General features: G+C 38.7%; 1 protein-coding gene across 1 annotated transcript in view; it reads left to right on the top strand.

Moving 5' to 3' along the window:
- The first annotated feature begins 383 nt into the window (after nucleotides 1-383).
- si:ch1073-396h14.1 (disintegrin and metalloproteinase domain-containing protein 10) overlaps nucleotides 384-12447 on the top strand; it is a 28314-nt gene continuing 16250 nt past the window's right edge. Inside the window, exons 1-6 of the mRNA XM_061033511.1 lie at nucleotides 384-632; nucleotides 2339-2480; nucleotides 2710-2828; nucleotides 3202-3357; nucleotides 7977-8062; nucleotides 8992-9114. Coding sequence (XP_060889494.1) covers nucleotides 572-632; nucleotides 2339-2480; nucleotides 2710-2828; nucleotides 3202-3357; nucleotides 7977-8062; nucleotides 8992-9114 — 687 coding nt within the window. The 5' untranslated portion in view covers nucleotides 384-571. The remainder of the gene's footprint in view (nucleotides 633-2338; nucleotides 2481-2709; nucleotides 2829-3201; nucleotides 3358-7976; nucleotides 8063-8991; nucleotides 9115-12447) is intronic.

The following is a 12447-nucleotide window of genomic DNA, read 5'->3' on the forward strand; positions in this document are numbered from 1 at the left end:
TAAATTTAATTCATGTTATGTCGGTGTATTGTCAGTGTTACAATAGCTGCATGGCTCTACGGAAATGTCTATCAGTTCTTTTTTTGTCCACTGAAATATCCAAGCAAATATCACTATAAAATGTGTTAGTCATTCATAGTGCTAAATTGGAGAATTGTAATGTATTATTTTATATTGTTTATTATTTTAAAAGTGGATGAAGAATTTTGGATACTGTCTATATTCAGGGTTACTCACAAAAGAGTTATAACAGCTTCAATGTTCAGATCATACTGCATTTCAATACTTCATCTTTCCGTAACTCTACTTCAAAGCTCTGATATGTCTCATTATAAGCAAGCAAACAAGTCTGAATATGCCTCTCTGCTGTGTCAGTGTTCATATCGTCATGCTCAGTCCTGGCTTGAACTTCCAAATGAGTCACATTCCTGTGTGAAACGACCACAGGTACGATTCTGCTGAAGAGAGAGGAGAAATTCAAAAAAGCATGAAGAAGAGAGACGGGTGTGAGCAAAGAAGGAGAAAGAAAACAGTGTGAAAGGCAAGGAAACAACAACAACAAAGAAAGACCATGGGCGTTCAACACTACTGGCTGCTGCTGTTGTTGGTCGACTGCCGGGAACGGATTACAGGTAGTGTGGTGGTGGAATATGCAGATTACAGATTTGTGTGTGGGTGTTTGTGTGTGTGTGTGTGTGTGTGTGTGTGTGTGTGTGTGTGTGTGTGTGTGTGTGTGTGTGTGTGTGTGCGTGAGCATGTTTTTGTGTGTTTGTCACTCTGTCTGGGTGTACGTGGGTGTATAAATGGGCAGCTTGTGTTTGCTGTGGTGAACTGGCCTCTTCTGGCCTCAAACATGTTTCAACCTGCCCTCTCAGGAATGCTGCAAATAGGCGCCCTCTTGCAAACCACGCTTATTAGGCATAACATTTGGATTATTTATTTGTAATTAGATGGTACACCCATTTGTTCATTGTTTAGGAAAGTGTGATTCACCTAGGAGGGTCAACCATGGGTAAAAACCCCTATATGAAAGCATAAGCTTCTCCAGCACTTTCACAATCGACCTTCAGCAGGTGACAGATCACACAATTTAGTCTGGTAATGGCAAGAGTATGATTCACAGGTATTACGTTTTATATTAAAGCTGTGTTTGTCTTCTCTGATGCCGTAGTCAGAAACATTCATGTTCAAAAGAACAGAAACACAACGCCTCAGACAGCACACACTCACTCTGCCATCTCTACAACCGTCTCCCCTCAGGCCACAGATACAGATCTCTCACTTTTCCGGACTAATCGAGCCATGTCAAGCTTTGCTCCCTTATCCATCAGGCTCATGAACAAATGATCTATTTCTTATTTATTTTTAAGACCACTCATTTAACCGCTCATAACAATTATTTATGACCTATTTATCATGCTTTTAATAGAGCCACTTGTATGTGTGTGTTTCTGCTGTTGTTTTTGTGTCTAGCTGTATGCGCACTGATGCTCTTTTACACAAATGAAGTTCCTAACGGATAAATAAAAGTTATTTGAATTTGAATTTGAAAAGAGCTACTAGTTTTAATTGAGCAATATACTAATCGTGGACATGGATGTGCACACCTCAGTCTGAATATTTACTTTTCAAGATGTTTTTTTCCTCTCAAAATAGCAGATACATTGCCAGTTCAATAAAGCTGTCACATTTACTGTATGAAACGTCAGAATCAAGTGTGATTTGGGTGATTCATATTTAATATTGAAAGAAATCATATCTTTTTATCCAGTATTAGATCATATTTTCCCAATTGATTTTCCAAATGACTGTCCTACTACCCTCGTCAAATTTTTAATTTTTTTAATTTGACTCTTTTTTACAATTATTTCCGGGCTCATAATAATGAGATTTTTCAAGAAAAAAAGAATAAATAAATATAAGAATGAACAAGTCAAAGTCTAAAATCTCTCACTAACCTAATCCTGCCATCATCCCTATTGAAATCCATACATGTAAACATTTGATGCCTTAATTATGTACTTAATCTTTTTTTAATGACTTTTTAAAATGTTTTTATGTGCTGCCCAAGGCAAGGCAAATTCCCAAATTCCCCCCCCCCCCCCCCCCCCCCCCCCCGAAAAGAAAAATGAGAGAATAGGACTAATCATGTTTCTGTCAATTGTTCTATGTTGAATTGTAAAGAGATCATTGATTAAGATAAAAGTTTATTATAATGAGCATAAAGGCTGATTTTACAATGTGAGGTGTTGCACTATCGTTTACTGAGGGAACAGGAGTGAGTGAGTATCCCTGCTTTATGAAGTAACTGGAGTGTCTTTCTTTTCGCCATGTGCAGTAAATGGCATCAGTCCATTTATAAAGCATTATGAGGGCTTGTCATACGACAAGGAGGATCTGCACAAGAGGCACCTGAGAGCCAGGAGAGCCACACAACATCAGGAACACACACTGAAGCTAGACTTTACTGCTTTCCACAGGTAGGTTTCTTCATCAGTGGTTATATGTTCACAGCCCTCTTTCACCATATGCATGGACAATATTTTTTATATAATATTTTTACAGCATCTGAACACACTATTATTCCTGTAATAAATTACAAACATGACTGTCCTAAGTTATCCATAGTTGCGTTCTATGGATAAGTCTTCATACCTTCCACTTCACTACAAAGCTTTGACCACATCTGTAAAAAATATATTTTTTCAGAACCTTTCGTCTGCGTTTGAAACGCAGTTCAGCAGGGTTTTCTGAAAGTTTCAAGACGGTCTTGGAGAATGGTTCCACATCAGCTGACCTCTTCCACATATATTCGGGAACACTAGAAGGTGGGCAACGTGATGATTTCTGGGCTACTTATACTGAGAGAATTTACTTTGATCAAAGCTTAATCAGTCTTGTTTATAGTCTTTTGGTTTGGATAAAACATCTGAAAAAAACATTTGGACAAACATCTGCTTGGGCTTAATCCTCTTGATTACTTGAATTTTAAGATCAAAGTAAAACTCAATGGACTATGTGTAATGAATGAAAGTAAATGATGTGTGTTCCTCTCTCTTATTTCCTGTTAAATCTTGAATCCCTCTGATGTCAGAACACTGCTTCTTATCATTAAGTTTTCCTCAGTATCTAGGCTGTCTGTCTGTCTGCATTTTCACCTCCGTGACCCTTACATGCAATCTCTCTCGACCGCTCTTGCAGGTGAACATGGCTCAGCCTGCCATGGCTCTGTGTTACAGGGTCAGTTTGAGGGAACCATCCACACAGACAACGGGACTTATTACGTAGAGCCAGTGCATAGATACAACAGCAACAAGACAGATCACCACTCTATGATCTACCATGAGGATGACCTAGGTAAGACTAACTTTTTATTAATATAGTCTAGCTTATTAGGCTCTGTTGTATCTTTTGATCTTGGATGACAAAAATAAATAGTAAAGTCTGTGAGTATGCAGCCTGGACCCTCACAGAAAAATGCAACTCTGTAACAAATGCTCATTGCTTTGTTCTAAGGCAGTACAGCCCCAAGCTGTAGAGCAAACTGAGCAACAAGAGGTCAGGAAAACTATGCCCCCCTAACTCATGAGGTACAAGTACAAGGGCAAGTTAGGACATGGCTTTGTTAAAGGAGAGGATAATCACTTGTTGGCATGGAAAAAAGTTTCAACAACAACTAATCAAAGCAAACTATTGGCTGGCCGGCTTTTGATTTGGCCAGATGGTGACCAGCCCTGAGAGCGGTCAAAATGTTATGTGCATGTAAATGTGTATGAGCATGTGTATTTCTCTGCTGGCTTCCCTGACAGCATGTGTTAACTTTCATCAGTACAAGATTTTCTGAGAAAGCATTTTACTGGAATACGTTTGTACAATAACCCCCAAGTGTATAAGTCTACACAAATTCCACGGCTGCCTTCCTCCCCACTCCTCCCACCATTTCTTCAACCCCTTTCACAACTGCAGTCCCATTTACATTAGATAGTGTCGCAGTTGACAACATCCTGTTCTCTCATTCACAGGCCTACAAATCCGCAGGAAACTGTGAAAGATTTGGTACATGATATATCCACAAGACAATCAATGCTTTCCATAGACATGTTAAATTAGGACGTGTGTGTTTCCACGTCCTGTGGTTGTTGTCTTGGGGCAACAAAGGTTCCCCTGGGATATGGTGTCCTGATGTCTTTCAAATTTGGGACACAGGTCACAGTCCAGGAGGGACATTTTCCAAGAAATACAGTATTAAACAACAGGACGCTTGGTCTTCTAACAAAAAATTACAACATATATGATAAACAGCACAAAAAATCAATAATGGGCTAACCATCTAGGACTAGATAATGTTTGTCCATCCACCTATGAGTCTTGTTCTGTTTAAACGGTTCCCTCCTGTTTAAAGGATGTTTTTTCTGCCACTCTTGCAAAGTGAAGGAAAGAGTCAGTCCTCTGTAAAAAAAAAAAAATAGTACACATACTTTGGTTGAGAGTTGCTTACAAGTTTGATTAGATAGCCTTTGCTATCGTTTTGTGGTATATAAATTCAGTTGTTTGATTTATCTAATGCTTGATTGTAATTGGGTGTATCCTGCGTGACATCATCCACTGGTTTTTGAAACATTGTTTTATAGTGTGGAGTATTGGCTAGTTTTTTAGCCAGAAGTGACCGTATTTGGATGAGAGGGTAGGGCTGGAGAGGAGCGGGGGGTTAACAAATGGAAGATTTCACTAATCTGAGATATTCCAAAAAAAGAAAAAAAACACCATCATTTAGAATACAACTTAGCAATAGCCTTTTAATGAAAGCAAGAAAATATTAGGCCTAGTTCAGCTATAAACAAGGCCACATGTGCTGGAGTAAGCACAAAGGGTATTTTACCGACATGTCCAGTCATACCAAGTGCTTTGACCTTATTAATTGAAGATATGTTAGAGGATGTTTGTACATTTTTATCCTGTGAATTATTATTGTCTCAGACTTACATTTACATTTACAATCATAATCATGGGTGTGGTTGTGTGTTTGTGTGTGTGTGCATGTGTGTGTGTGTGTGTGTGTGCGCGACCTTCCCTTGGAGGTTTCAGTTCATACAATCATGGTAACTATTAACCTCACACTTCCTTGAGATAAATCAAGAGTAATGTACACATTTTGAATAACTCTAATCAAGTTAACTGATTCTATATTACCTCACTAGAAAAACTTCACTAACACTTTGATTGAGACTCATACATACAAATTCACCATCAGTCAAAAAAAAGAGTCAGCGCATTCTGATAAATGCAACACAAGATTGTCAGGATTTTTTTAAAAGTTGAAATAAGAAGAGCATAATTTTTCTGACAGATACAGTATTATTTGTGGTGGAAAGCTGCTGTTAAGAGTTTTCATCATTAACAGAATGAGGCTTAAGGGAGGACATCCTATGCAGGGGGATACATCCCCCTCCAAGCCTGAACTATGTTAGAAACACTTTGAAATAATGATATGTCAGGTTTAATCTTTGCATCAACATGTACAGACTCTTAAGTGCTTACTTTTCCTTGCATTTAGCTGACTGAAGGGGCACTTAAGGGCACTTGGCCTGACGGAATGGCTCGTCAGGGTGCACTTAGGCAATAACTGCGTGCAAAAATGAAAGTATCCCAATGCTGGGAAAATATTTTCAATTTGATAGTTAGACAGTTTAATTGTTTTGAAACACACAAACATTCCCAACAGATTCAGTGAGACTTTTCTTTTTTTGGCAAAACACTAATAAGTAATAACAATCTTTAGCAAGTTCTGCAGCTCAGAAGAGAAACAATAATGTTCTTCAGAACAATGTAGAAGAAAAGACAACAAGAGATGAAGAGAGACGGAGAAAGTGAGAAGACAGGCATGTAAAAAAAAAGGTCTGGAAACAATTATGTGAGTGGGAAGACCCCACAATTAGGCCTCCAAATCCACTCACACAGCCCACCCTCATGCCATGTATAGAACAAATCCCAGATTTGTGATTGGCCAGAAGACTTTCGTAGGATGGTGTGATCCAATCATGTGTTGCTTGTCCCTCACTGTAAGCCCAAATCTCATCCAGGGAGATGTAGGCTACTGGGGCAGAGTAGCTTACATACACAGACATGCACATACATACATATACATACTCGTGCACATATGTAGATACATGCTCTAACTCTTGAAGTTCTGACATCATCAGTTACAAACATTGTGTGAAAGTTATTATTTTGGTACATGACTCTAATACAATTTTTGGAATGTAAAGCCATTTTTCCGTTTATTGATGTAGCTGGAATAGTTTTGGTCTAGTTTATGCATTTTAAATTAGCTGTCATCTCAAAATTAACACAATTAAATGTTTTGTTTTGATTATTTCACAGTTTTATGGAACATATTACAGCAGTGTACTTTACATTAGATCCATTAGAATTAGATTCTCCACAGTCCTTGACCATGCATCACATTCACTCATAATGTTGCAATGAAGCACTTTTGTCCCTTGCTATTTTTGTGGAATTCTGGGTGTTTGTCAGTGCAACAAGACAGGCCAATTTATTCAAATGCCATGCTCTCCTCGACTGCAAGCACATGATCATTTCATAAATTTGAAGGAGACAGACGTTCCAGTGGTTTTGCAATATGCAGACGATGATGTTGTTTCAGTAAAATCAAACTAACACATATTACAGCATATGGCTCTCCCATGGCTCCAACTCAAGGCCACAGCTCTGATTTCCAAATTTTTTTTTTTTTTAAGTGTCTGAGAATGTGAGGGTGCTTCTGCCAAACTCAGCTGCTTGCCATGCTGATCATTATGAAGCTACTAATGGATATCTACATGTACTGTAAGTTGTTTGGTATACAAAATGGTTAGTATTTAAACGGCACCATCTTGAAATTGAAGAAAAATAAAATGTAACATTATCATGGCAGACCTCGCCAACGGACCTGGGAAACTTTGCACACCAAAAACTTTAGTTTGGTGGCCTCAACACAACAACCTGATTTGTGTCGTTATTGGGCTCGTAAGTTTGCCTTTGACACTGAAAATGGCCAAAGTTTGATGTTTTTAATCTTCACATGCACTTTTTTTTTTTATCTTTATCCCCATAGAAGCTATTTTACTTTCAGGAAACGACCCTACAAACATTGATATGACTTGGGTTTAAAGTTAAACTGTGACCTTATTTAGCTGATGAGTAATTCCAGAACGGTCACATGACCGGTCATCTTTACTTTATCTTAGAGACTATTCATGTTTACAAAACTTTGAAATATCAGGACATAAATAGGAACACTTTAGAATACGACATGAATGACCCCAATTATGACCTTGCTAATGACTGGTCATGGTTTCTTGTCTTTAAGACTCTGCGCAGTATAGTCAATATTTTAGAAAAGAACAATGTTGGTGCTGGACATTTTAGAAGTCAATGTAACAGCTCACACAGGGCAGGGAAAGAGATGATATCCAGTTTTTGAGACTTTAAATTCAAGCATCTAACGGCCATGATCATTGCCCCCTGAAGAATGAACAATTCAATGAACATGAATCATTTCAGAACAAACAATTAAACTGTTTTTGTGAGCTTATGTTTCACAATGTTCTTTCTGCTCAAACAAATACATATTAGTATATTCAACCCAATGGTGTGCTAGTTCTCAGTGGATTTATTTGTTATGATTGGAGTTTTATTTGGGGAACTGTACGCCCACGGTTCTTTGAGTCATTGATGGGTAAAAGTTCACTAACTGCAGAAACATGTTCAAGGACAGCATTACTGGTGACCTGTTTGCTTGTCCGTGTGTTTCATCTTGCATCTTTGTTTGTGTTTGACAGCAAACAAAGAAAATTAGAAAAACATGGAGACTGGAAGAGTTGTAGTGTAGGCCAACAACTAATATGAGTAATTTCCACGTTTCTTCTTTCACACTATAGAAGTTTGTCAAAGTGTCTGTGTTTGTTCTTGTGTAGTCCTGCCATCCATGAAAACTGGACCTGTTGGATTCTGTGGTGCAGAACATTTAAACCTCCTCGCCCAAAGCCTCGGAAATGACGAGGTAGGACAGTCCAGACATCACCTCAGTGACTGCAAAGACACAGAAACACACTCACACACACACTTTGATGTACTTTCTGTTTCTTTCCTCACCCTCGAGTTTTCCTCCTCTGCAATATTATTTATAGTAGATTAATGCCAAACCGAGAAAGATTTCTAATAATATTTGAAGCTGCAAGTCTGATTCATGTGTTATAACTGACCCAATTTATGAGCTCATTCAGTCAAGCCATGACTTTAATTTAGCCTGTTGAGTCACAGAGAACAAATAACAGGATTCACTTCTGTGTAGGATTAAAAAAAAAAATCAGAATGGAGACCTGAGAGAGCTGAAAGCTGCTTCCTTCCAGGCTGAAACTATTTTTAGATTATCACTGCAGATTCAAAAGCACCAGACAATCTTGACCGTGTGATAAAGCGACTATAAAACCAGGTATAATGGAAAAAAAACATCTGCCGAATCTATTAAGCTAATACCCCCTCTGGTTCCAGATTTATTGTTAACCTGTGAGGCCAGGTGGTGGTCCCATGTGTTCATTGGCAACAATGGATGCAGGGACATTGGTATGGATCCATTTTTAACAACATACGTGTAGGTGGAGATAATTTCCACTGTTTGATCACAAAATGTTATGAACAGATGTTCCCGTGGAGCCATGCTGCTTTCCTGTGACTACAGGTCAGGTCCCCTCGCCTTCTGGGACAAAAGTCATCCCCGTTATACACCAAGTTAAACTGACTTAATGTTTTAATCTGATGCGCTTATCAGTTGGATTCATAATGTAAAATGATTCAGTTCCTATAGTGACAGATTCAAGTCATCCTGGTGATTTATCAGTCATGATTCAAATCTTCTTCCAAAACTGTATTCCCTTTACAATCTGTTTAAGTTGAATTCTTCTCTTTTTGTTTCTACAATTTCATCCACAGGAGGCATCAGCGAGCCGGTCAAGGAGAACAGTGGATGAGGCTAAGACCACTTGCCTTCTCCATTTCCATGCTGATCATCTCTACTACAAGAAGTTCAAGTCTGTTGAAGCTGTGGTGGCTCAGGTAAATGGTGCAAATGTCTCGTCTACATAATTTATCCTACACAGTGTAAAAATGTTTTGTTTTTGTTTTTGTTTACCATGATGGCATTAGAAGTTTAGATGTAATGCTCTTGCAAGTAATCAAAGGTTTTGGATCTGCCAAAAAGCCCCATATAGGATATATTTATAACAGCTTTAGCTAAAAAAGCTGTTTTTTATGTTCTGATACTTGCCCCATTTTCTGGACACAAAGAAAAAAGGCTCAGTTCATGTTTGAGTGCCCTTTCATGCTGCTGATACCTGAGATGCCTGATGTTTGAGGCATCAGAGAACAAAATGTACAGCCAAGCGTTTGTAGTGGGATCATCCTGCAAGAGCATCAAAACAGAACAAGCGAGTGTCAGCTGTCGGCTGACCTAGTATGCTGTGTTTACAATCCAGTCCCTGATTCATGCACTGTTCTGGATTTATTTTACTTAATTTTTATTTCATATAAATACATAAATAAGTGGGGTGAGTTGTGTGTGTGCATGTGTCTGTATAGAGGTTTAGTTTAAAAAGATACTGGTATAATTCAGAATGAGTGAATCACTTCACTGCTTGAGTACGGAGAAGAAAGGGTTCTATCTTTTTATAAATGTTTCACTGTCCTGGATTCTGAGGTCAAAGTGTTGCAACTGAAGTCCACCTGTTGCAACTCTCCTTCCGAAAAACTTATCTTAGATAAACTGAAAACCCTTAATCTAGAACAGCCCTCCGACTATGTAATGTATTGTATTTTGTTTACAATAGTACTTCTAAAAAGAAATAGGATAGATGTGGTGTAACTAGGATATTTAGCTCTGTGATAGCACTACAGCAAAGGCAAAAGGGCCATTTCTTAAATGAGAGGAGACAGAAGGATATGTGCTTAAGTTGCATGTGTATGCTTAAATTTTTTGGATTCTGAAGCATTTGGTAACCTTCTATTCAGGGAACAATTGAAATGAATAATTTTCAGATGATGTGTGGAGCCTGCCAATTTTCAATCAAAATGTGTGTCAAGCCCACACTGACACATGATCTAAACACCACTGACATATTTAAAAACAGCGCATTAAGGACAAAGCTGTTGATGCTGTGAAGCTAAATAAAGGGCAAACAAACGCACACAGCTGTCATGGCATTGCATTATGGCATCAGTGAGGAGGATGTTGACAAATGTATTGCTGTATGAGAACATGGTGGCACATGCACCGCAAACAATGAGTCAAGTGCGGCTCTATGCCTTTACACCTGACGGGGCGCTGTCGGCCCATGTAGTTAAACAAGAAGCCACCTCCTTCTCATCCGCCTGAGCTGCAGTAAGTCAGTAACTCTACATGTATTGCTAATGTCAAGCTGTAAGCTGTAAAAGTCATTTTCAAGGAATAAAAAAAAAAAATTGCAGTACATATGAAAACTGGATGACTGCCCCACTTACTGAATGCACTGTGTGAACTTTGCAGTGGCTTATTATGTTTTTATGATTAAAATGTCAAACATTTGAACCCCCTGGGCCTGTTCTGTCACTAAGGGCTGGGGGAAATCATGGGGGTTGGTAAGAAACATTATTTTCAGTTTAAATGGTACATAATATGCGTTGAGTCGTAAAATAAAAAAAAAAATGCATTTAATTTCCTGTTTTAAGATGATCTTGGTTTAAAGGTTGGCTGATCTCATATGATATGTTGGTTAAAGTTACTTGTGTGCTGTTTTTCCTCAGTGAAAAAAGTAAGATATCAGTGATTTGAGTCCCTCTTTGTTTAAGTTTGTCTTTCTGCACAAAGTGCTAGTCACAGAGGTCATGAGATGTTATCCATATATTGAGTTTAGCTGCATGCTGACTTTGGAATCCAGTGACATAACTTTAACTTCGACTCTTCTGAAAATATCTTCTTAGTTAAACCAATAAACATGATAAATGCTCTTATTGAATGTCTGATTAGAAAGTAGGGCAGCACAGATTTGTCTATAGTTTTAGATTTGAGTCTCAGTATCTGTTGCACTTTTGTTCCTTTTTTTTTTCTTCCTGCTTGTGTTGCCTTAATTAAATTAGATGTCCTTCATGAAGATCCTTTAATGACTACCTTCATCTGTCCTTTGCTGTTTTTTTGGCCGCTCTGGCCTTCCTCCTGCTGTCCGTCCTCTCATAACCTCAACTGACCTGCCTCGAATTCTTCCCAGCTTCAAGACTCACACTAGTCCCTGGTTCAGTGCCAAGCCTTTGTTGCACCATGTGAGAAAGTTTACTGTAAGTTAAACCGTGATGTGAGCTTTGAGTGTATATAGGCAGGATGCTGTCATCAATCACTGCTAACCTAGTTTTTACTGTCTCCTCTGTCCAAGGTGTCAATATTTAAACATACAAATATTCCCAGCATGCTACACTGAGTTCGTCTCACGCAGTGTAGACCTTCTCATGTGACCGCTCAGCACGTGCTCCTCAATGTTTGACTAGCTGTACCACCCACATTAAAAAAATACCCCTTGAATAACCGCGAATGACTTCACATACTCTTATGGATCACAATCCAAACTTGGTGAAGAGTGTTTGTGTTTGTATTGTTTATTTGTATTTGTATTGTTTTGCTTCATTTATCTGGTAGGTGGGGCAATGAGAGAGTCAAAATGTCCACTCTGCTTTGAAATGTTGTGGAGCTGACCGCTGTGGTGGCCCTTGGAGCTCACTGCACAGCTACTTGAGTTGTGCTGTTCAGAGTTGCTGTGCGGACACTATTCTTATCATTCTTGTAATTTTTGCTCAAAAGCATTTTTTTAACCCCTCTGGAGGCAATTCACCGCACATAACAGTGTGTGACAAATAAATGCTATACAATTTTTTAAAAATATTTATTTTTGTGCTTTTAATGGAGAGATAGGACAGCGGATGGAGTCGGAAATCAGGGATAGAGAGAGGGGAATGACATACGGGAAGGGTGCCACAGGCTGGACTCGAACCTGGGCCGCCCACTTGGAAGACCATAGCCTCGACACATGGGGCCCACGCACTAACCACTGTGCCACCAGCGCCCCAATGCTATGATTTTTAATCTTGAAAATAATGAAAAAAGTTACAAACGCAGACAACACAACCAAATACAGAAATAATTCAGCTCAGTTGAACTTATTATCAGGGTTTCACAATTAATCTTACTTAATCTTACACATCACATATGCGTGACTTGATAAGAGGAAATAAGAAAAAAACATTTAATGTGAACAAGCAATGCTTCTCAGCAGCATGTTTACATTTTGGATAGAGGCCTGAGTGTTGAGGCCTGGGTATTTAGGAAATGCATCTTTTCAACATGTAATCCTGAGCTAAAACTAGCTA

This window comes from Labrus mixtus, chromosome 3 (genome assembly GCF_963584025.1).
Source record: "Labrus mixtus chromosome 3, fLabMix1.1, whole genome shotgun sequence".
NCBI lineage: Eukaryota > Metazoa > Chordata > Actinopteri > Labriformes > Labridae > Labrus > Labrus mixtus.